This window comes from Zalophus californianus, chromosome 1 (genome assembly GCF_009762305.2).
Source record: "Zalophus californianus isolate mZalCal1 chromosome 1, mZalCal1.pri.v2, whole genome shotgun sequence".
NCBI lineage: Eukaryota > Metazoa > Chordata > Mammalia > Carnivora > Otariidae > Zalophus > Zalophus californianus.
Genome location: NC_045595.1, coordinates 154,908,076 through 154,934,389, shown reverse-complemented (window position 1 = coordinate 154,934,389; position 26,314 = coordinate 154,908,076). Strand labels below are relative to the sequence as shown.

Here is a 26,314-nt window from a genome sequence, read left to right as displayed (position 1 = left end):
ATGACTCATACATATTCTCCAAAAGCACCCAATGCTTTCTTTTTCTCTAGCATTATACCCGATGATGAATGAATGGATGTATGAATAAACAAATGAAACTATACTGTCTGGAGTTGCCTATTTTTCTATTCCTCCCACATCTGTACAAACTTAATCTTAACATCCTTCAAGGATCTTCATTTGCCATATATATTCAAAGCTTTCCTTGATCATGCCTATTAAGAGTGACTTCTCTCTTTTTAAATTCCCTAAATTCTTATTCAACAAATCATTTACTGCTTGTATTTGGAATTTATAGCAGTTAGATAATTTCTTTTGTTTCTGGAAAGTTTAGGGAGTTGGTTAATGAGATTTTAAGAAATACTGGTTTTAGAATAATTTCAATTTCTTTTCTAGAAAATTGGTGTGCTAGAGTTTAAGTCAAGACAATGGTTCTAGAAAAAAATAGAAAAGGAGTAAAGTGGGGCAAAGTGGGACAAAATTCAGAGAATGAAGACAAGCAAGATTTCAAAGACAATTATTTGGGGGTAAAAGAGTAATCTTTAAATGATGCAAAATGGGCATCAACAGGAGCAAGGCAGACTGGTGGAAATGCAGGGGTGTAAATTAATAGGGTGTAGACAAACAACATAAAGGCAAAAATAGAGACTGTGAATCAGAAAAGGTAGGGTAACTTAATTATTGTTTAACATAGCAATGGATATAATTCTTGGTATTCTCTTAGCTGTATTGGCTACTTAGAAACTTATAGCCAACATTATGGATACACAACTAAACAACCAGTCATATATTTTTCATAGTGTCTTTCATTAAGATGACTTTCTTTTTTTTTTAAGATTTTATTTATTTATTTGACAGAGAGAGACACAGCGAGAGAGGGAACACAAGCAGGGGGAGTGGTAGAGGGAGAAGCAGGCTTCCCACGGAGAAGGGAGCCCATTGTGGGGCTCAATCCCAGGACCCTGGGATCATGACCTGAGCCAAAGGCAGATGCTTAATGACTGAGCCACCCAGGCGCCCCTAAGAAGACTTTCATATGTTAGCTTCTTTTGACTTAAAAATTCCCACTGCTTCATTTTGCTCTTTATAATATTTAAAAGTGACACTGTACCTACTCTTATTGATATGTATGTTAAGGCATACACATCAAAAAATTTTGAAAGCAAAAAAAAAAAAGAAGAGAGAGAACTCATATCTCACTGTGCCTAATACAGTAGGTACTTAATGTAAGGACCATTTCTTGTATATCTTTTAGAAAACTAGGCAGTAACAGAGAGGGAGTACTATACATTTCAGGCATCATATGGCAATGACTGATCTAGGGACAAAATAAGAGATTTCAGCTTCATGGGGCACTATTCTCTTCGGAAATAGAGCATTTAAAAATAAATATATTGGCAAAGGTGCCAAATCAAATCTACAGGGATAAGATAGTCTTTTCAACAAATGATTCTGAACCAACTGGATATGCAGATTGAAAAAAATGGATTTAGAATCTACCTCACACCATACACAGAAAGGAATGGAAAGTGAATCAGAGACTCAGACGGAAGAGCTAAAACTATAAAAAATTTAAGAAAAATACTTGAATTAATCTTTGTAACTTTGGGCTAAACAAAAAGTTCTTAGGTCTGATACCAAAAGCACAAATCACGAGAGAAAAACCTGATAAATTGGCTTTATCAAAATGAAAAACTTTTGTACTTCAAAATAAAATAAAAAGATGAGCCACTGATTCTAAGAAAATATTTGTAAATTTATATATCTGATAAAGGAATTATATATAGAATAAATTTAAAATTTATTACAATTCAATAAGATGAACACACCAACTAAAAATGGGCAAAATATATGAATTACATATTATCAAAAAAGATAGGCAAGTGATTAACAGGCACTGGAAAAGATATTGAACACTAGGTATTAAGTAAGTGCAAATTAAAACCACAGTAAAATACCAATATACACATCCACTTCAATGGCTATACCAAAAGGAAAACATCAGTAAAAGTTGGCAAGGATATGGAGAAGCAAGCCGTCTTCATACATCACTGATGAGAATGTAAAATGGTGTAGGTATACTGAAAAACAATGTGGTGACTTCTTAAAAGTTAAATATAAATTTGCCATACAATCTAGCATTTGCAATCCTAGGTATCTACAGAAAATAAATGAGAATGTATGCTATGACAAGTGTTCATTGCGACATTGTCCATAATAGCACCAAAGTGTCCATCAACTGGTGAGTGATTAAATATAATATGACATATCCATATAATGGAATAGTATTCTTTCATAAAATGAAAAAAAAAAACAAAACCCTGGGGCACCCGTGTGGCTCAGTTGGTTAAGCATCTGGCTCTAGATTTTGACTCAGGTCATGATCTCAGGGTTGTGAGATTGAGCCCCATATCATGCTCTATGCCCAGCATGGAGCCTGCTTAAGATTCTCTCTCCCCCTGTGCCCCTCCCCCAACCTTCTCTCTGTCTCTCCGTCCTCTATCTCTCTTTTTCTGTCTCTCTCTCTCTCTCTCTAAAAAAAAGGAAAAAAAAAAACTATGCTTCATGCTACAGTATGGATGAACCTTCAAAAACATGCTAAGTGAAAGAAGACAGATGTAAAAGACCACACACATATTGCATAATTCGATTTATATAAAATGTTAAGGAAAAGCAAATATACAGAGACAGATTGGTGAGTGACCAGTGTCTGGGGTGGGAAGGGGGTTGACTAAAATGGGCTTAATGAATCATTTGGGGATTATGAAAATCTTCTAAAACTGGATTATGGTAATAGTTGCACAACTCTGTACATTTACTAATAATCATTGAACTGAACATAAATTTTATGATATGTAAGTTATACCTCATTAAGACTGCTATAAATAAATATCAGTGCTGATACGCTTATGTAAACGCTGTTATGTCTCAGCTTCAATATCACCTCTTCAGAGGGGCTGTATCTGGATACTTTTTCCAAAGTACCCTCTTCATAGTTTCTATTATTACATCCTTTTGATTTCCAAGTATAGCACTATCACAAGTTATAACTATTATGTATGTGTTGGAATACTTGTTTATTTTCTTTCTCAATGGAATGTAAGCCCCATGAGGGCAGGTACTTTATTTCTCTCATTTACCACTTTATTCTCAGAACAGTAGCAGGCACACACACACAAAAAATGTTTAGCAGCCATTTGTCAAATATATGAATAAATAAATACATGGATATATACATAAATGCCTGCAGGAATGGATGACTCATATTTTCTAAGCAAATTAGTTTTATGTATTTCTAGGAGACACAGAAAATAATCCATTTTGAGAGGGAAAAAAATGCAACAGAAGGTAAATTTTATTTCCTCATGGTCAAGAAAGCAGAACCCCTTCCCCAGATTAGGCAGCTGAGACTCTGATTCCCAGAGAGGACAAGTTGCCAGAACTGAGCACAGCCAACTTCACCTCTCTTTTTCTTTAACCATCCTATTAACAAAGTGATTTTCTCCAGGGTCTAGATCCAATTAAGGGCAAGGGCAGCAGAGAGGAGAACATTGAGTGAAGCAATGTTAAAGACATTTGCACACATTCCTCTGGGGGATAGAGAAAGCTTTATTGGCATTCTCACCCCTCCTCCTTGTTTCCCCTCCATCCCCCACCTCCTAAACTCCTTTGCAGAAGGCATCAGGACAAAGAAGCACCCAGCATTCAGCTCAGGAACAGAAAATAAATACACTGGGAATACTCCATGGTCCCTGGCTGAATACAAAGCAGTGATTCAGCAAGGAAACTGCAGCCTCAATGAGAACAGAGAGCCTGCACTGAACACAGCACCAGGAACAAGAGGAGAGAGAGGGAGAGAGAGAACATCTTAATGTCTTCACCATCTATCCCTCTGGTGATGTCTCTTACAATAATGAGTTTAAATGCAATCATAAGTGAAAGAAGAAAGGGAAAAGGGAATGGATTGATAACACCTCACAAAGGGGAGAAGAATATAGCAAGATAAAAATATCTGTTTTCTTACAAATTTAAGATAAGAATGAACTTGATTCTAAAACAGGTGGTGGAAACAGGAGATTTAAAAAGGGAAAGTGGAGAAAAATAAGTAATATAATTTATGGGTTAGTTCAAAATGAACCAAGGAACTGTGTTCCATTCATGTCCTGTGGCCACTGGCTTCAATTATCTTGCTGAAAAGTCTGAGCTTTATTTTCAGTGTATGTGGTGGGGATAATGGGCACGTCCTCCTTTCCTTCTTCACTAGGGTCTGGCGAGTACTAATTAGGCAAAGTATGTGACATGTCTTTAGAACTTTAGAGTGCTAGATAAACAGAATGCTTTTTTGAAGTGCCTGTATATTGTTGGTGCTGAATAAACATTAAATCACACTCAAGTTTTGAGGCTGAGCAAGAGAGAGCAGTTTATAGTTCATTGGGGAAAGATTTAAATTTCATTCCAGCATTTCTAAGCTAGTGAAAAAACACTACTAATTTTCCATAGCCCTACCTTCTCCAATGGGCAATTGGGGGCGGGGGGAATCAAAGAAAGCTCTTACTAATGAAAGCTGAATGTTTTATAACCAAGTGAAGGTCATAGGATAATACACAGTATAGTGGTATGTGGATAAAAGGTAGAACTCAGATAACTACAGGGCAGAAATTATAAGGAATATCTCTAAGTTTTATACAGAGACTCAGTCTTACAAAAGATGATAGAGGAGATATTGTGGATTAAATACCATGTTATTTACCCAATAAAATCTACAGAACCTAGTAAGTCAAATGCTTTAATAAGAGTCTTGGAAAGCCAGGCTTTCCATTCTTCTGATGGATGGAGCTCTGTATGCAGCAAATAAGGCTGGGTGCCAGGTTAATACTCTACATATTAAGAAAACTTTGGGGAGTATTATAATATGCTATTATTATTTCATTTCTCCTATATGCAGAATTCCATTTTTCTTGCCCTTCAACTAAATTAAATACTGTAAATCACAGCTTTATTGATAGGAAAGGCAGTATTTGCACTACTCTTAAAAATACCATCCCCAAGAGGCCAACTTCACTAATGAAAAAAAAAAAAAAAGAGTGGAGTTTGCCAAGCCAAATGCATTGCCTACTGTGAGGGGGCTGGGCATTTAGATCTGGTGGCAATACTAGATGTCTAAGTCATAAAGCTTTTGCCAAGTCATCCACTCTGGGAATGTGATTATCACACAAAATCAGCATGAAAATAATTTCAAAAGAATTGTTCACCTTTGGTATTTTCACTATCCCTAAAGATTTCATCACCCCATATTTAATTCTGACAAAGGAGAAACAAATGTCCTATTGTCACTCCATACCTCTGGCCATATATGATCCATAGAATAGAACATAGCAACAAACACACTTCACTCTGTGCCTACCATTAAAAGAAATTACTGAGCACCTGCCATTTGTCCAGCCCTGTTCTAGGCAAAATGTGGGGCAGAGAAAACAAGGTTTCATGAAAACAGTAGTGATGTAGACTAGGATCTGCTAATAACTAGTTGTTTGACCATAGCGAAGTCATTTTTTTTCCCTAGAGTTTTTTTTCTTCCTCTTTAAAATGCAGATAGTATGATATACTTGAGTAAGTGTATCAGTACAAGTATTGATGGAGAGTTACCCAGACCAAGGTATTCTGTGGTCTCCAACCTTCCTTGATTCTGTAATTTAGGGAGTTTGCATCCTTGTTGAGGACACAAAGCTAAAATGAATGAAACCATTTGCAAATACTTAAGCACTAAATTGTTTGGTATTGCCTAGAAGTCCAAAAATAAAAAAATAAATAAACAAATAAGGAAAAATAATAAATTGAGGATGGAATAATTGGTGCATCTGGGTGGTTCAGTCAGTTAAGTGTCTACCTTTGGCTCAGGTCATGATCCCAGGATCCTGGGATCTAGCCCTGCATTGCATCAGGCTCCCTGTTCAGAGGGGAGTCTGCTTCTCCCTCTCCCTCTGCCCCTCCCCACCCCACTCATGGTCTCTCTTTCTGTCAAATAAAAAAATAAAATCTTAAAAAAATAAATTGAAGTTGGAATAATTAATGGTTTCTCACAGGAGGAAGGAATTATATTGAATAGAATCTAGGTAAATGGAGGAGGAAAAAATGAACCATATATTCTGAAGGAAGACAAAACATTAATATTTAAAAAAATGTGGGTATGGGGTGTCAGGAAATATTCCTGACAAAAAGAGAGGATGGATATTACAGAGAGACATATTAAGGCCTGATGGTGCTTAGAAATTGAGCCTGATGGGACCCAGACTGGAGGCCAATTATAGTTTATTAAGCAAGGAAAGGAATTGATGAGAAGCTATGTTTGCAGAAGAATCTAAACAGTGGTGAAAATCTAGAAGTTTAGACTATGATCTCCATATTACTCACTGCCCATTGCCAGTACTCAGTCCAGTGCCTAGCATAAAGTACTCAATACATGGAAAGACTGAAGTCAGTCATGCACTGATAAGGGTTTGGAATAGAGCGATAGCAGTGGGAATAAAGGAGTTTCATTACTCAGTGACAGTTCATTAAAATTACTAAGTATAAAGAAAAATAAAAGCAAAATAATAAGATCAATAATAATATAAATAAATAAACCGTAATAGCACTGTGGCACAATTGGGAAATCAAATCTGAAATAGGACTATATATCTTCTGTGACTGTCCAGTGTCTCTCTTTGTCCTGAACCCTGGAACCATTATCAACATATTTCCTAACTTTGAAGCAACATAGAGCCATCAACAGCAGAGTGAGGCTGTATTTCATGGTAAAGAATGATGAGCCAAAGTAGTCTACAGTATGGTGGGGTATAATTATAATTACTAATCTGCCTCAAGGTGAAGAGGTGTGCCAAGAAGTTTGAGACAAAGATCTCCTGGTGTTTTACTGGTAGCACACAATCTGAGATTGGGTTACTCTATGTATTATACCCTCACTTCTTTACTGAAATGCCTGGCTTTCTACTTTTTCTCTCTACCCCCATTCAAGGTTCACCACAACCCTTAAGACTCAGCTCTTTCATTAAAAATGTCCACGGTACAGCATCAGCCCACAGCAGTTTTTGAAAAGCCATCTGAACCATCATTAGGAATATATTGCTTTCATTGTCACTTAATTTTTCATTTGTATAAGTCCCTGAGGAACTAGAACAAGTATGGATCCAGATTTTTGTGGATCCTGAAGTTTATACAGTGTGGAGTCTTTCTTTTAAAAAAAAATACAAAATTGTAAATTAAAAATTAGAGACAAAGCTTTGGAATAGCTGGTCCATGCAAGTGAAGAGCCCCAAAGCTTAAGCTTCACTGTAAATCTACTTCTGTTGGACATTTATTTAATCCCCATAGAACGTCCAGCACAGGGCTATGCATACTAACTACCCATGTTACATTCTTTCCCTTAGCAATTTCATCTAAACTATAGCTAAAACTATCCCCTGATAGGGAAATATTCCATGATCCTCAGTCAGGCGGTTCTTTTTCTGAACACCAGAGTTCTCAGATTCACTTGTCAATGAGCAACTTCACCTGAATACCTCACAGCCCCTCAAACTCAGTTTAACCAACCAAATTAATCTTAGTTTGAAAATCTATTTAATTCCACATATCCTTTCATATTTGTTCCTAGCCTCCCCATATCTGTATTTCCAGTAATACTTTACCTTGTTTACTTAGGACTCTCCCTCTTTCTCTATCATTCTGCCAGCCTTCTCATTTCTATTTCCAATCAATATTTTAATTGAAACTATCCTTACCTCCTCTAGGTTTGAAAAGTAATAATTTATTTACATGTGAGATATATAATGTCTACTGATAATGCTTAAGGTTCGTATGGAAGTTTGGAAACTGCAAAAATTCTGTAGTTGCCCAAGAGACTAGAATTGGGAACTGATTGCCTAACCCTTTTCTCTTGGGACTAATATTGAATGAAACTGAGACATTATCCACAAGGAATTAACTCTGACATATTTAGGACTTTGTTAGATAATTTTTAGGATTCCTTGTCATTATCTTTTAACAAGTTCTATTTTTATTTTAGCAACCACCAATTTTCCATTGGGGAACTGACATTCGTGGGAATATTTTCAGCTTTACACACAGATAACCCACTTTGGAATGGAGCTATGCGTGTTTTACTGACATGCTGACATCTGGTCCTTTCCTAATCTGCTTGGCCCTAACCTGTCTCTGTCTTTTCATTTCTCCCTTCAAATCCTCACTTTTGATTGTCTGAACTTTCTGAGCTCTTTCAAAACTATTACCCAAAATGCTACATTATGTATTTAAAAGTCACCCAGTTCCATAGGCAAAGCTTGTGCATCAATGATTCTTTTGTTATGAATACGGCTAAGGTAATGATGAAGTTAATGGCTAAGAACCTGTCAACTCAACAGGAAAGAGACTGGTTTAATATTCTGATAATTGCTGTTTACAAATTTTAACAGTTGAACTTTCAGGTAAATTAAAGTCATTTTATAAAAAATAAAATAAGGAAACATGCATACAAAAAATAAAGCAAAAAGGCTGAAGTTGGTGAAAGAGACTGGGGTCAGCAAGATTGGGAAATATGATTTACCTAGATATACTGAGGGATGCCATTCATTACTTGACCTCATATTTAGTGGCAGCAGAGATTATCTGAATTGTAAGCACAGCAAATCATTCAAGTTCTTTTGCTTCATTATTTACGGGACAGGTAGGTGATACAAAAAGTAAGGGAGTGATACAAAGCAATTTAGGAATAGCAGATTTACCCACAGGTAAAGCCCATGGACACTGCTACTCCGCTCCCATTTTACTGGAGATGACCTCTGATGATACTGGGGGAGTCAGCAGAGAGAAAGTTCTTACATCAAATAGCTGGGGATACTTAATCCTGTCAGGGCTCAGAGGGAGCCAGGACTGGAGGGTTCAAGGCCTAGGATATTTCAGTCCTCAGAGTAGAAAGAGAACCAACAGGAAGCATGAATTTGGAGACAGTATCATGTTTTACTCATTGGGAGAGTAAACAAAGTAACAATTTGAGCCATACTGAACAGTGTAAGAAATGAGGCCCCCACTTGACCTAATCAATCTTACCTATCTCTATGAAACTGCATGAATATAAAAGTATCTTTCTAAAACTAGATTTGTCTTAATATTGATCTACATAGAAAGATGAAAGACCTAAATAGATCTTCCATTTTAATGAAACACAATCCCTCTCTCTTAACATGTTTGCAAATTCTCCAGTGGGAAGAAAGTAGTAGAGGTATGAATATTAAAACCCACTGAAAAATGATTAGATAATATATTTCTGAATGAAATTGTTCATAAGCAATCAAAGTTATAATGGATGCCAGGAAAATAAAATAAATAAATAAACACATACAAAATAAATTAGAGTAGAAACACAGAATATCAGAGAATGAGAGAACATTAGTGGTAGTAGATGAGAAATCATCTGTTTCAACCTTCTACTTACATAAAGGTTTTTGGGTTTTGGTCCTTTTTAAGTAACATTTCTTAATTGTGGTTACCTGGCCTCTGCAAGGAAACTATTCCACTTGGCAGAATAGCAAGGGACATTTATAAAATAAATATACCCACACCCAGATACAGATATAGATGATATAGTTATAGATATATAATTACAGATCTTAATTTTACAGGTCCTTCTTATTTCATTCTTATACCAGCCTTCTGAGGTAAGAGGGTAAGTATTATTACCGTTTTCATTTTATAAATAGAGGACCTGAGTCCCAGCAGGGATAATTTGCCCTTTTTTGCCCTTGCTTACAAAGCTGGGGATTGGTAGAGGAATACTTGGGAGCTTAGTCTCCTGGCTTAAAAGCTGTGTTATTTCCATCATGCCATAAAACTATTTGAAAGATCATTTATAAAAGAATTCAGCCTGATTTACTTATTTAAATTATGTTCTATTTAAATTATAAACTATCCTAAATTCTTTCCTTTTTTATCCTTCTTTATTTTGGGGGGGGTGGGGAGATGAAGTATGATATAAACACACATACATATGAATAACATTCTTTTATATAGAGAGTGATAATTTACCTCTCTGTAAGCTTTCATCCATTTTTACCTTATAATTCTGTCAAAAAAGAGAATCCTTTTATCTTTGTGCCATACACATAGTATCACACAAAGCTATCCTCTTATTTTTGTGTTATACACGTGGCAGCAAGTTTGCTTCCCATGTTTTTATCCAAGTATTGAACATGGCCAAAGACAGACAGAGAGAATCCTTCACCACTGTCAATCAGTATTTCTTTGGCATGTTTATCCAATTAACTGAAAAAAATCTAGCTCATTATAGACCAATAATCTGTTTATATGTCTATCAGGAGAAACTTGTCAAAATACAGACACTCAGAGTAAATGACATTTCCCTGATCTACCAGTCCAGAATTTTGTTTGTTTTAAAGAAATCTATTTACCATAGAAGAGATACATGACAGTTTGTTCCCTAGGAACCCGTATTGGCCTCTAGTGGTCACTGCTTCCTTTTTAAAATGCTCTAGTATTTAGGCTTTTATCGTTGTTATTGATTTAATATCATTTCCCCCTTTTAACTAGGACAATATTATATGTCACCAATATTGTGAAATGGTTTCTGTTTTCTACAGGGTTTCAAATGTTAGCAATAGTATGTCTATAATCATACTACTGAGTTGTTTTATTGCTCTGGATATAATGCATCTGAGTCTTACACCCGAATTTATTTCTATTATTCTAATCATTTCTTCACTTGCCTTGAATCTTTAATATTGAAAAGGGTATAAAAGCATAATTATGGTAATTTTACTTGATAAACAAGTTGAAATTTAATTTAAATTCTTATTCTTCTCCTTCAGTGGCCAGTCTATTTCAGCAAGCATGCTTGTTAACAGATCACAAGATCTCTTGGTGACTTAGAATGAAAGAAAATGGAAATTTAGTCTAGAATTGAGATCAGAAATATGAAGAATTGACTTCACATTTTTTTAAGTTATTTCTCACTTAGCTAATATATCATTAGTGTTTATCCTATAATCCAAATAAAAGAAATGTTATCTGATCTTATGTTACTACTTAGGGACTAATATGTATGTTAACCAAGATACAATGAAATAAGAAACATTAAGTCTGGGAAAAAAAAGAAACATTAAGTCTGACTTCTCTTACAAAATAATTTTGGCACATGCATAATGACTAATTAAAAAATAAAACATATTAAAACAAATTTAAAAAGACATCATATGATGCTTCTTATATATTGTACCTGTTAATATACTTGATAACCTGGAAAATTAATTTTCTGCAATAAACTTCTCCACATTGGTGCATCAAATTAAATTAGATTCCTACTAAAGTATACTATGACCCAAGTTAACAATAATATTCAGATTCATATTGTGTGTATATAAATTTATTGTACATATAAAAAACACATGTATGCTTTTGCTTTTTATATATTATTATTATAAGCAAAAGAAACTAAATGTTTTTTAAATCTGTGTTCAAAAAATCCATACAATTTAATTAAGTACATTTATGACTTAATTTGTTTACACATCATAACACATTCTATATAAATACATACTTTTATTTTTAGAAGAACTAGATTTTAAATTGTTTTGTTTTTATACAAATATTAAGGCATTAATGCAAAAATATTTTTAAATTTCCTATGCCATGACATTTATAAGATAATGCAGTTTATTTTTTTTTATTTGAGCATATCACCATCCCACTTACGACATCACATACGTCTTCTAATGAACTCAATCATATTAAAAAACTTAATGTCAGACCAGACCAACATCTTTAAGAGGTAAGTAGGAATTATATCCATTTGGAGTTAAAACAATAAAAGCTAATTCCCAACTTTTTACAGTTAAGGTTTTGCAGAACTAAAGCCTAAATCCCTTGGTGTTCAATCTAGAGGTTATCTGATCTATAGACTTTAGGCAGTTCCTTGAGGTGCTGATGATTTTAGATATAATTAGCTCATTATATTAGAGTAACAAAAGATAGAAGAGGGACTCCTGGGTGGCTCAGCGGATTGAACATCCAACTCTTGATTTTGGCTCAGGTCATGATCTCAGGTTAATTAGATCAAGCCACAAGTTGGGCTCCGTGCTCAGCAGGGAGTCTGCTTGAGATTCTCTCTCTCCCTCTCTCTTTGCCCCTCCCCTTGCTCACACACCCTCTCTCTCCCCCCCATAATAAATAAATATTTTTAAAATGCATTTAAAAAGATAGAATAAAGGTCAGAAAGTCAAAGAAAAATCCATCTGCTAAGTTAATGATTCTGCAATAAAAAATGCTGATCTTAAGATATGCTCTTATAATTACATCATGAACATGCATAAGATGACAACAATCTTAGTTATCTCAAGACAAAGATCAGCTAAAAATTGGCAACCATATGTGACTCAAACCCCATAAAACAAACAGGTCTGATATAGGTGTGCTAGAGTGAAGTATGACTGAAAAAGCACAAAAATTAGAAATTAGGAAACCAAGTAATTTTCCCAATCAATATTTTCACATGTATACATTTGGCTATGCATGACTTGGTGCTGAACTGCATGACTCAGTTTTGTCTATATTGTTCCTAGCAGAGAAGTGTGGCAAATAGTAGCATGACTAAAGCACTATTTTAGAAAAGATATTATTAACTTTTGATAACTTCAAAATACAGAAATGCATCGCCAAAAAAAATTATAATGGAATAAATAGTAATGCATTATTGTATGAGAAGCTGGGTTTCATTTTCCTCAGTTATAGTCTTTTTCTCTGACCTCATATAAATAATGCTTTTGTGCATTATGGCAAAACATACAGAGAGAATTTGGGATTATTAAGTCCACTGTAGGGGTGCCTGGGTGGCTCATTCAGTTAAGCGTCTGCCTTTGGCTCAGGTCGTGATCCCAGTGTCCTGGGATTGAGCCCCACATCCAGCTCCCTGCTCAGCGGGAGCCTGCTTCTCCCTCTCCTCCCCGCTTGTGCTCTCTCTCTCTATCTCTGTCACTATCTGTGTCTCTCTCTCAAATAGGTAAATAAAATCTAAAAAAAAAAAAAAAGTCCACTGTACATTCAAGTTTGAATTTCACCAGGAGTGAGTAAAGAGCTCAACACTGCAAAACCCAAGTAGGCATCATTGTTCAGTATGAATAATTACTTTGAGTCAGATGAGTGCAAGTGATCTGTACTTTGTCTTTGTACTTACTACTTTCACAAGAAAGTAGAACAGATGAGGTGAATATACCTGTTGCACAACAATCCTGCCAACCATAAGTAACTCCCAAATCCTCAACTTAGTCTCTGAAAGTTCACAGCCACCTCTAGAGGGAGAAAGCCTCAACAGTTATCAGAAGGTATATTCCTTCTCTAAAACTACCTGAGATTCTGAGCTTTTCATGGACATTGGACATGACTCACTTCAGGAGCACTGAGTGACTCCTAGTTTTGTCAAAAGCTCATCCATCAGTGAATGGAGCACACTTTATCTGGGCACCTGTGAATAAAGTTTTGGGTTCCCCTAAAATGCTCCTAGGCCTTTCTCATGCTCTAGAAAGCTGTGCTTAAAAAGAATAGCTGCAGTGGGAAATGTTGCGAGTGTTTCTAGCCAAGCCCCTTATCCTCCTAACCAATGATCAGAAAATAATCCATCTCTGATTTTACTACTTAACCTTCCTCAACCACACATTTATAATTTCCCTAGTAGTGACTGGTTGTATCACTAACATATCTTGCTTCATCCCTGTCTCCTTCAAACTTATTTCTTCTTCCATGAACCAATTTCTGATCTGCTTGATTTACAGTATGACTACCTCTCTCTGTTTAATTCAGTGAATAAATGTTTATCTGAGCACCTACAGGTACTAAGCAAAATTCCTGGATGGAAAATTAAAGTAGATGAGACATCTGTCTTTGAAGGACTGATAGTACATTTGAGGCAAGAAAAGAATGCCTTTAAAGTGAGTAAATGCTAAGCTGAGGTATGCATATACCCAGCAATCCCACTTCTAGGCATATATCTGAAGGAAATCAGTGTCCTAAAGAAGTATCTGTACTCCCATGTTCACTACAGCATTATTCACAATAGCCAGAATATGGAAATAACCCAAGCATTCATAGATGAATAAATGGAAAAAGAAAACATGAGATGTATCTATATCTACATCATTTATATCTATCTATCTCTGTCTACACACACACACACACACACACACACACAATGGAATGTTATTTAGCTATAAAAATATTTTAAATCTTGCCATTTGCAACAGCATGGGTAAACCTGGGGGATATTACGCTAAATGAAAAAAAGGTAGATAAAAGCAAATACTGTACAATCTCAATTATATATGGAATCTAAAAAAGGTCTAAGTCATAAAAACAGAGAATAGAATGGTGGTTGCCATGGACTGGAAGGTGGTGAAAATGGGGAGATACTGGCCAAAGGGTAGACTTTGAGTTATAAGATGAATACATTCTGGAGATCTAATGTACATCATGGTGACAATGGTTCATAATGCTGTGTTGTAATTTGCAAGAGAGTGGGTGTTCTTATCACACACAAAGAAAGGTAGCTAAGTGAAGTGATAGATGTGTTAGTTAACTTGATTGTACTAATCATTTATAATGTGTGTGTGTGTATAAAATCATCACACTGTACAGCTTAAATATATAAAATTTTATTTATCAATTGTACCTCAATAAAGCTAGGAGAGAAAAAAACAGATATGCAGAGAGGCTATCACCAATAATAGAGTACTTAGCCCAGTTTGGGAGAATAAGAGAAGATTCCTGAATGAGATATCACCAAAACTAGCCTTGAGCCTGGAAGCAGCAAGGAGGTAACCTAGAAAGAAATACGGTTGGAAAGAGTGGAGTGGTGGGGGGAGAGAAGGTTCTAGGTAGAGAGAGTTTCATGAACAAAGGTAAGAGACATAAGTGTGTGTGTACATGCATTCACATGCTCATGAACAGAGAATGTAAGTGGTTCTGAATTAGTAGATGCAATGAGGTAGCAGGGCATGAGAGTTATCTAAGCTAAGGACCTCTGACTTTATGTTGTAGATAATGAGAAGACTTTGAAGGATCTGGTGATATTTACAGATTGACACTGGAAAACAATAGGCCTAGAATAGTCAGGCGAGGTCAGATCCATGATTCTGCCAACTACCTGGGGTCTGAAAGGGATTAAGCAGAATAAAGATGTAATCTAGCAAAGTTGCCTAAGTCAGGGAGAAGTAAGTAGTGTTAATTCTTACCTCATTTCAGAATTCTATCTCTATCTTTTCCCCACCTCATTAGACCAGGTTTTATGATCCCGAACAAGTTTAAAAAGATGGAGTTCAGTGCTCTGAGATTTATCTTTGTGTTACCCCTTGGTTACAACAGCTTTGATACAGAACTTCATTTGTATCCTTGACCAAGTTAGCTATCTTGGTAGTAATTCTGGGGTGTAAGTCCCTTATTACCGAGGGCTCCGTCGTGCGTAAGCCAGCCCTTATCCCGTGGACTTTGTTCTACTCTGAGCCTCTGCCTTGTGGCTAAGTCTCTATACGAGCTGACATACCTCACCTGCCTGCCTACCTGTAGGGCTCACTCTGAGTTGCTAACCTGTTATTTTCCCCTTACTGTGCTTTGTCCTTTTTTTGGTGTAACATGTTGGACCTCCCTTGGCTCACCTGCTAAAAAAAGCTTCATGAAACCTTATTCTACATGACACACAAGAAACCCCCTAGGCATTTCTAGTAGAACTTAGCATCCAGTGCCTCCACCATCCCAGGAAACTGGTCTGTATCTATGTCCAGTTCCTCCCAGTGACCACCGTCAGCCCCACTGTTAGCCCAAAATAAATTCTATACAAATTAGAAAATAAATTCTACCTTCCTCAAAGAATTTTAAGTGTAATCTACAGTGACTACAATGGGTAGAGCACCCCTTGAAGTTGTGTAAAGGTGACTACAATGGGTAGAGCACCCCTTGAAATTGTGTAAAGGATAGCCTACAAACTGAAAGCAGAGCCTTGGACCAGGATCTCACTGTGCAGTCATCCTCATCAGGATCTCTAAGAGGGACAAGTAATAGGAGACTTAACCAGGTAGAAAGTCATAAGTAACAATAAGGAGGTAGTAGGGCTGAGGAACCCAAGTCAAATACCGGGGTAAAGAGTAAGAATTCAGATAAGAAATCTGAGTAACAGGCAGAGTATCAGAAACAAAAAGGAAAATAAAACAAAACAAAACTTAAAAAAATGTTATATAGATTCTGCAAAGTACAAGACTGGCTTTGCAAATATAAGATGGAAGCTGCAAGTGAAGAAAGAAAGCCTATGTGGTCAAGAGAGATGATAGAGGACATGTAAACAGTAAAGTATTTACTGAAAACTTCCTCCTTGACCAGCACTAGCTGGAAGATCATTCATAGGAAAGCTTAGCTTTGATTTTCAGGGATGAGAGAGAGAAAAGAGGAAAGGAAGAAGAGGGGAAAGGAGGAGAGATGAGAGAGAGAGAGAGGGGAGAGAAGCATAGAAAAAGGAAGAGACAGGAGAGGAGACAAGTGGAGGGGAGAGGAAACATAGAGAGGGGAGGAGAGAAAGCAGAGAAGAAAGGGGAAGACACTTTTGGCGTAATTTTAAATAGCATATCATGAGATAGCATGAAAACCAGGAAGATAACTTCATGGCTACTGTGGAATAAAAATCTCTGAATGAGAAATAGGAGACATGAATTCTAGTTCTAATCACACATCTTTAGACAACCAACTAAATTTTTCTCTTCTCAGTTATATCCATTTATTATTTTTTTTTATTTGAGAGAGAAAGCGCGCGCGCGCGCACATAAGCTGGGGGGAGGGGCAGAGCGAGACGGAGAAGCAGAATCCTTGCCGAGCAGGGAGCCCGATGCGGGTATCGATCGATCCCAGGACCCTGGGATCATGACCTGAGCCGAAGGCAGACACTGAGCCACCCAGGCGCCTCTCCAGTTACATCACTTTAAAATGAGATGGTGGAGGTGCTTGGGGGGTACTCATCTCAGGTGATGCTCTCACTGGGGAGTCTGCTTGCCTTATCCCTCTCCTCCTGCCCCCCACCCCGCTTGCACACTCTGTCTCTGTCTCTGTCTCTCTCAGTGAATAAATACATAAAAATAAATAAATAAATAATAAAAAAGAAATGAGATGGTGGATTGCCTAATCTCCAAGGCCATTCCTAGTCTAGATTGCCACAGGTTTATCCTATAGTAATAAACAAAATCTGAAGGAAAGTGTTTGATTTTGTGAAGGTTAATCACTCATTAACTTGAGGTTATGTTTTGATTATAAGTGACTGCAAAAAAGTGCTCACTCGCCCTGTACTCCTGATAAGAAACTCAACTAATATTCTAAGATACATGTAACTTTAAACGACTTTAAAGGGGGAAAAAATGATACAAACATGGAGCAGATGGCCATCCTGACCACAGATATAAAAACAAAAAGCTCATTTTATCAAATTTCCTACTGTTCTAAAGGTTATTTCCTACTATGAATATAATGACAGTGATCTTATTAAGAGCTTATATTTTATGCAATTTTATAGTTTATAGAACACTCTAATACATAGTAGATCATTTGATCATCATAAAAATAGTTTATAAAACACTCTAATACATAGTAGGTCATTTGATCATCATAAAAATAGTTTGTGTAGTAAGCCAAGGAAGTGTCAGTTATTCTCATTTAATAGATCAAACTATTTCAAGCTACTTAGATCTAGGTCTTCTGAGTACTTGTTAAGCATTCTGAACTTATTACATCCTTGAGAGTCTTTACCTATGACACAAAGACTTGATCCTAAGTTTCAGCTAAAGATTGATCACCATGTAAAACTGAGATTAAGTCCACAAACAGATAACTATCATATTGTAAATCATATATTTGTGTATATGGCAACATAAGCGCACACAATTAAGCCTGTTTGAATAAGTTATCACTGAAGACATTTTCCTTACCCAAATATTATCTCTTTTCTCTCTTAGAGATAGCACTGAAAAAACATAGTAGAACTGTTTTGTGTCTTCCCTAATATAAATGAAAGTGAGAACACAAGACAATAATCTTTCAAAAACCAAGTTTTAATGCTATTTCAATAGATACTATGTAAATTGGATCCATTTAAAATAAAGTCACTCCATTTTCTATGACATTGTAGTTATGGGATCGTGTGGTAAAGAAATAGATCTCATTCTTCTCTCCCAATTCAGTCTGTACATCTCTGCTGTTGACGTATTTCCCAAGCCATACGACATGAATGACTTTTTTACTACATAGCCATTAAGCACTGCCCCAAAGGTGTTTTGTAAAAGAGATACCTCAACTGATAAAGCAGTGGTTCTCAACTCTATATACATATCAGAATCATTTAAAAAAAAATCTATGCCAGGCCCTACCAAAACTAATTAAATAAGAATTTCCGGAAGTAGAAAATATGTGGCTTAGGTATTTTTTGAAAGGTCTCCAGTTGACTTGTACAGCCATGGTTGTGAACCATCTCAAGCAGCACTTCTCCAACTTTAAGGTGCTTGTGAATCACTTGGGGATCTTGTTAAAATGCAGATTCTGATCTGTTAGGTCTGGGATAGACCCTGAGATTTTGGATTTCAAAAAGCAACTGTGTGATACCTAAAGTAGTCATCTGCAGAACACACTTGTAATAGCAAGAGTCAGTGGTTCTCAAAGTGTGGCCCAGTCTTGTGGCATTAGCACCGTCAAGAACTTGTTAGAAATGCGAACCTCAGACCCTACCAGAGACTTACTGAATCAGAAACTCTGTAGGTAGAATCTGTGGCATACTGGGTACACAGCCAAGCAATCTGTGTGATAACAAGCACACCTGGTACACCTTCTGATACACATTCAAGTCTGAGAAACACTGGTCTAAGCAAAAGAGCTCCCTAAAGTCCGAACAACCGGTTGAATGTGGTTGGAAAATGACTAATATTCTTATACTTATGAGGCAGTTCACAGTTGAACTTTATCTCTTCTGAGCTTCTTAAAACAACGCTGTACAGTAACTACAGTAACTAAAAAAGGCAGTTTCAGCATTTTATAAATGAAACCGAAGCTCAAATATTCAAGTTCAGAGTCATGTAGCATACAAGGATGGAACCAAAATTAGAGCCCAAGTCTACTGAGTCATACAAACTAACAAGCAGGACATTCTGAAAACAGGGCAAATGGCTGTAAGCCATAAGTAATAGCCTGAAGAGAAGGGCTCTCTAAGGTCCAAGCAAGCGATGACAGCAAGGGTTACCAGCACATAGTTAGGTAACTTCTTATCACATGAGTTACAGACATTTGTACCTGGAGCTCTCAAAGACCGAAGCAAAATACGCACTAATCCTCTTTTCGCCTGAGTTTGCTATTATGTAGAATCAGCTTCAAGAAACACAAGCGTTTAGCCCTCATCCAACTACTTAAGTGGATAAGTCAGTCACCTTTGGTTGTCCACTCCACAATTCTACAAATAATTCATTCAAAGTTCAAAGTCAGATGACATAGAATGGAAAAACCACCCTAATATGTGTGTGTGGGGGGTGTTTACATATTTATGTATTTCATATTTATAAAAACAAAAATGATCACAATTTGCATCTGTCACATGAGACTTGGCTGCTGCGTTCCTCTGTCCGTAAATAACAACAAATGCTACAATTCACAGGTGCATCAATGTTAGCAAGTGTACCTAATATGCCATATTCCTAGACAAAATATAGTGTGCTATACTCTATCATTTACCAAAGGTATTTGATAAAGGATTCAATGTGAAATCAACGGTCCTTAAAGTATCAGTAATAACCAATAAATGTTGATTCGTGATTTAGCCACAGAGAAAGAAACCTTCATAATTGTCACAAACTTTCCCCAAAGACCCATGCCCACAAAGTTTGTTTTCAAATAGTGAATTACAAGTGGTAGGAAAATCACATATTGTGTCAGAAATATGTTTGAGTGTTGACACTCTCTTTGTAAATGTAGGCGTTCCAGATGCCTTATAGAAGAGAAGCCCTTTTTCCCTTGAAATTTGCACAAAATTCTCACACTGCACTGTCAAATAATCATATTTTTTGGTTGTTTCCTCTTTTTCCCCTAGTATAAAAACATGGGAATAAAGATCCAGAATTTTGCAAAATTAAAAACTTAGCTATATTGAACTTAGATACTTATTTTCTTATACCTAACTCTTATTAAGTACATTCACATATTAAACGGGAAAAATGCTATCACCATAGAAAGTATTATAGTATCTTCCAAACATCAAAAAGGTCAGAACCGTGAAACAGATAAAATTTCAATACCTCAAATTTAAAATATTTAAATCCACAATAGTATGAAACCTCTGCATTTTATCATATATGCACTTACACAACACGTAAAAATATGCGTATATATATCATTTTTACAAAGTTACCTTTTGAACAGATACATTAGGATCAATTATTTTATAATTATCTTTCTAGACATATGCTACTGAGGTTAAAAATATAGTCAGTGGGACTGTTAAAAATGAAAATTTAAAGCCTAGATTAGAACACTGTTGATTTCCATTTTTCCTTTGACTTATCAAGAAAGCCACATGATTTTAACCTGCTAAGATGAATCAGGAGGTGAATCTCTTTGGGAGCCTGTGTGCAAGGGCAGAAAGTTAGAAAAACCAGTGCTAGAAACGTGTCTAGTAATTGATGAATTCCTGCACCTGTTGGGGGTGGCAGTGAGACAGGTGGGCTCTGTTCAGAAAAACACCTGAGGCACTCCCGTAAGTCAAGTCCTGTGGGTATGTCTTACACTTTACTGTGCTTACAAATATAAATGAGGATTCTGGTTCAGTGTCTAGGAAGAAACCCATGTGCAGCTGCTGCCACTGGTCTCTGGATCATACTTTGACTCTATGCCCTAAGATAGAAGATGGTGTGTGGTTTCCTTTAGCTCTTAAAGGATCTCATAAAGAAGCTCTGAAGATCTAGATTCTTGTCTGGGAAATAACAGGGTGAGGTTGGTATACATGAGAGTACCTCTCTTTCCATCCTGTTCTGTCACCTTCATTCTATAGTCTTTTGTTGTTTTTTTTTTCCCCAAAAGATACAAATTACAAAGTAAGACCCCAAGACTAGTATTCATCTCCTATCATAATTATACAAAAATGAGCACCAGTTCCCCAAAAATACACTTTTTCTTTTCATGGGAGTAAGGCAGTAAAGGTAAATGTTTTGGGGATAGTCAGCCAAACTCCTGTCCCTGGACCACCAGAATTATAAAACCTTCCTTGTCTCCTTTTGCCATTTCAGATTATTCAGGGCCACAGATTCACTGAGAGAATTTTTTTTTTTCTCCTTGCCATTTCACTTTCTCAGTGCCAAACATCTCCTGTGGCTTCCAATGAATCAAGTTCTCCTTCCTCTCCTCCCCTGGAAGCTCATGCTCCCAGCAAAATGTCACAAATAAAGTAGAAGCAAGTATTTCCCAGGCTAGACTTGTAAACAGAAAGCAAGAAAACCATTCTTTACCGGGAAACTGACCCACAAAGCTTACTGGGCTCAGTTAAAGTGATTGAGAAGAAGGTCAGCTAAGAAAACAAAGGGAACTCTCTCCATAGTTACTTCTGATAGAGCTCCATCAACCCAGAAATAAAAGCCTTGTCCAAGGCAAAGGAAATTTAAAAAAAAAGAGGGCACATTAGGTGAGGTCTGGAAAAGCAACAGACTCTCACAGGTGACTTCGCCACAAGCTCTGTTTGTCTATCTTCTCTTTCCCAGGGAATAACTGCTTCTATATTTACTCTTATTTCTCACTCCCTCCATTTCCACACCGTAATGTCTACTAAAGTGTAATGCTTAAAAACTCCATTTGTTTTAAGCCAGAGACACATGGAAGCACATCGATATCATATGTAGGTATTTATGTAGTAAGATACCTCTCATAGACATAAACTTTTATGCATATGCTATCTGAGAATACAAGAATATCCTTTTCTTCTGAATTAACATTTAAATGTTTACCTAACTCTTTAATAACTGTAGCTTAAAATACGGATGATGCTGACTTACAAAGTTCATGGGCATTTAAATAAAATCTCACACATTCAGGGTATTCACTTACCCCATATTCAGTCTCATAATCAGCAAAAACAGTCTTCTTGGGGATAGCATAAATTTATATAGAGTGCTTCACTAGTAAAGGGTTAATGATGTTAGGGAGTATGAATGTTAGCAGTTGAGATGGCATGCTTATGTGTTTGCAAAAAACATTTTCTGCATCATTCCAAATCCCTTTGCAAACAGATAAATTACTCTATAAATCTTATTACTCCATGTGGATAAATCACACATGCAGGTTTACAGGGCTGGAAAGCTGGTAGGGAAAATCTGCTTTGGAGAGTAGGATCTTTGGGATTCATAATCATTCAAGAAATGAAGAAAGGAGGTTTTTCTTAGTTTTTACAATCTGCAGCAACACACACACACAACACAACACACAACACATACACATTCCTCTCTAACAAAATCTAGAGATCCCAAAGCAGGACACTGTGACAGCCAACCAAATTTATTTCTGAGGAAAGGAAAGAAAACTTTGCTGCTGTAGGCAGCTCTGCTAGAGAACTGCTCCCTGATGCCCCAAGGTTTATGCACTATCAGCTCCTTGCACACAGATTAGAGGTTTACTTTCTATAGTTTACTGTTTTTTATTGCCACAACAAGCAATATTAACTGTATGGACAGACTGACACTGGGTCATTTTATTTGGACAAAATGAGATTTTAAAGGATCTCCAAGGAAAACATTTTTTCTTCATTCTTTTTTTTGAGGGGGGTTATCTGATAGAAATTTAAGAAAGCTAGAAAAAAAAAAGACGAGGTGTATGTGCAGTGGGTAGAGGAGGGGAAGAGAGAAGAGAAACATAGGAAAAGAAGCTTGAAGCTTTTTTAGAAATAGAATTACGGCTAGGTTCCTTCTGAGTTTCTCCAGCACACTCTCCCTTATGGGGGTCAAACTCCCAAGGACTGGGACTCTCCCTGTCCAAATTTCCCAATCCCAAATTATATTTCAGAGTTTGGCAGAGCCACACAGAGATAGGACTTTAAGGTCAATAATCAATTTGAAATACCCATTTTACACCAGGTTAATTCTTGCCTAACCTTTGTGCTTAATACTCCTATTCTTAAATATCAGCAATTTGGCAAGTTCCTTTTTTTTTCTTCTCTACTTTCATGTGTTGATGTCTATCCACCTTCCAGAAAAGGCTCAGTAACCAACCGAAGTTCTAAGATTGATTTATTGCCCTCGATGTCAATTAGATGATCCTTACAGAAAGTCTCCAGTCCGAACTACTGCTGGGGCAGAGCGAGAGCCTTGATGCGCATATATTTCTCTCTCTCTTCTCTCTCTCTCTCTCTCTCACACACACACACACACAGCATAGAGAATGCAGTACTGTGTACCACTCTCTGAGAGCCATAATTCAACAACTCTTCTTTCCCATTTAAAGAACCCCAACAAAACTCTTAAGTGCAAAGCATCTGAAATTACCAAAGGAAGAATCCTGCCCAAATGTCACTAATACCATAGGTGAAGTTAGGCTTTCTTGGTAAGAGAAACAAGGTCCTAAGAATCCAAACAACATTTAACCAACATTGCTGGTCCTTGACGGGAAACAGAATTCCCTTGAAATTTGTTGGCAGATACCTGGGCCACTCAGTAAAAGGCGCGTGTGCATGCACGGCACACACACACACACACACACACACACACACAAGCCTGCAGTATCAGAAGCTGGAGTTGAAGATCACACACACACAAACACACACACCCTCTCCCGCACAGCAGAAAAGTTGCCCGAAAGCCCTACCTGAGGATGGCTGTGTCCCCCTGCCTCACGGTGATGTTGTCCGTGCCTCGGTTAAAATCCACGCTGCGAACAGGCAGTCCTGTGGGGAGAAGGCAGAGCAATCTCAGTAGGACTAGCGGCAACTGTTTCCGATCGGGCTGAACTCTGCCGACCATGGTGGCCACGCCGAGGTGCAGGTCCGGGTGTACTCTGGAGGGTGTGTGCGTGCTGCTCACGCCGAGAGGGCTTTACAAACACAGGGCTTTCATCAACAGCCAAGGCAGAATGGGCTTTGCCAGTTTGTGCTCCTTTCCACTTTGCCTCTCTTTCCCTGGCTCAGTCTCTCTTCCCTCTAAGACTTAACAAAGCCCTCATAAAACCCAAGCCGGGGGGTGGGGGGGGGCGGGTAGCCAAAGGAGCACAATTTAAAAGGAGGGAGTACAAATATAAAACCCTCTAGAAAAGATGAAAGAGAAAGCTGCAAAAGGAAGGTGTTCTTCTCTGGTCTGTCTGTGGCTGGATGCTCCTTTGCCAGTGTCTGAGCTGAGCTCCTTCCCTCCCTAACCCACTTTCCCAGGCGGGCGGGCAGGCAGGCGAGGGAGCCGGCACCCAAGCCTGCCAGGGAGTGTAAAGAAACCCACACAGCCGCGGCAGCAGCCCAGAGCCTCTCCCCCCTCCCTTTCCTGTTTCTCCCTCCAGTCCCTCCCCTCCGCTCGCACCTCCCCCGCCCCCCGCGGATTTCAACAGCCCCTCCACGTCATCCCCTCCGCCCTCCCTCCGGCCTGGCCCCTCGCTTTGCACAACTGCCCCCTTCAGCAGCCGCCAGCCTCAGTGAAAGCCTGATGCGCCTTTAGGTTGTCAGGACAACAGCTCCATCTGAGGCCTGGCTGATTTCCTTAAGACGAGGGAATGGAGCTTGGATGTACTGTGCAAGAGAAACGGGAGAAGGAGAGGGACTCGGGCTGTAAAAGCACAGGAGAAAGAGTGTGGGAAAGAACGGGGGAAAGGGGGGAAAAAGAAGGAAAAGGAGCCGGGAAGGAGAGAAGGCAAGCCCGGACAGATGAAGGGAGCGCACCAGAGAAGGGTCAGAAAGCATGGGGAGTGGAGGGGCCCCGGTTGCCCAAAGATGGGATGGGGCATGTAGAACAGAGAAGAAACTTGACAGGGGAGGCTAAGATTAAGAGCCAAAGTTGATTTCAAAACTAAATATTCCTGGCCACTGGTTTTTCATACTCACCTCTTGTTCATTCTTTCCTCTCCCCTGCACTTTCTTTTACAAGCTTAAAAAGGTTTCTTTTCTCTCGTTCCTTTAGCCCCTCCCCCTCTTGGAGCCCCCCTTATGAAAGATGGATTGGAGACAATGCTGGTATTGAGTGGTCTGGAGTGTGAATGCCTGGTTTGTCTTTTCCAAGGGCCAGCCTCAGCAGCTGATCCCCAATCCCTAAATCAACCTCACTCTCCAGGAAACCCTCTCTCAGTCCCACACGTGAGGAATGGTACTGAGGATTACTGTCTAAATGTCATGTTGCTGTTGCTACCTAACTTGCTACTGGCACTTGTTTCTCAAAATGTTCATATGTAAGGAAGAGATTGGTGTATCAGAAAACTTGTCATTTACAGGACCACACTGAGGCTATGTAGAGAACTCCCGAGAATGGCAGACAGGTTACCATCCTTAGTCATTCCTTCTACTCCAGGAGTCAATCCCAAGTGAGAAGGACCCTAGGACCTAACACTGTTAGTCACTCATGTGACAGCCCCACACTATTAGATATCTCCCTCACCACAGATGCTGAGGATAAAAGATAGGGGTGGACCAGCCAAGGACCTCTTTTTTTTTTCTTTTAAAATTTTGTTTATTTATTTGAATAGTTAAGGCATTGACATGGTGCAAAAATCCAGTGGTACAGAATGCTGCAGAGCGAATTGTAATTATCTTTCCTACTCCTGTCTTTAGGCAACCATTGCTCCTGTTTGGAGGCAACAGGTATTTCCAGTTTCTTATACAACTTTCCCTAAATCTTCCAAGTATATACAAGTAAATACGCATGCATATTATGTCCACCCCTCTTAGTTACACAAAGGATTAGCCAAGGGCATGGGTGGGAGGGAGAATATGTTTAGGAATTCTTATCAAGTCCCATCAGAGTACAAGCCCTAAGGAGGCATTTTCTGTGCTGACACCTGTCTTGTCCCCCCAGAATTCAAAGAATTTATCTGCTGAACTTTTTCAACTTGAAAGGAGGTGCACTCTTACAGATTATGTGAGGAAAATAAGGAAAAAATTGTGGTTTTTAAGTGTTTTGTACTATGTTGGTGCTGATAAGCAGGGCCCAGATAATAAACCAGTCATGTTTCACCCCTAATTTTTAACTCAGCTGTTTAAAATTTGGAACCCCTTTTGCCACAAGAAATGATTAAGCCAAGT

General features: G+C 37.9%; 1 protein-coding gene across 5 annotated transcripts in view; it reads right to left on the bottom strand.

The window, feature by feature from the left end:
* The window catches only part of LOC113917567 (limbic system associated membrane protein), a 651,218-nt gene extending 626,664 nt beyond the window's left edge, over positions 1-24,554 (bottom strand). For 2 of the 5 annotated variants that reach the window (XM_027585420.2, XM_027585419.2), the window contains exon 1: positions 23,908-24,552. In XM_027585420.2, coding sequence (XP_027441221.1) covers positions 23,908-24,062 — 155 coding nt within the window. In that variant the 5' untranslated portion in view covers positions 24,063-24,552. Of the gene's footprint in view, positions 1-23,907 lie in introns of all 5 variants that reach the window. The other 3 variants (XM_027585416.2, XM_027585415.2, XM_027585418.2) reach the window with 3 other exon arrangements.
* Between the last annotated feature and the right edge of the window lie 1,760 nt (positions 24,555-26,314).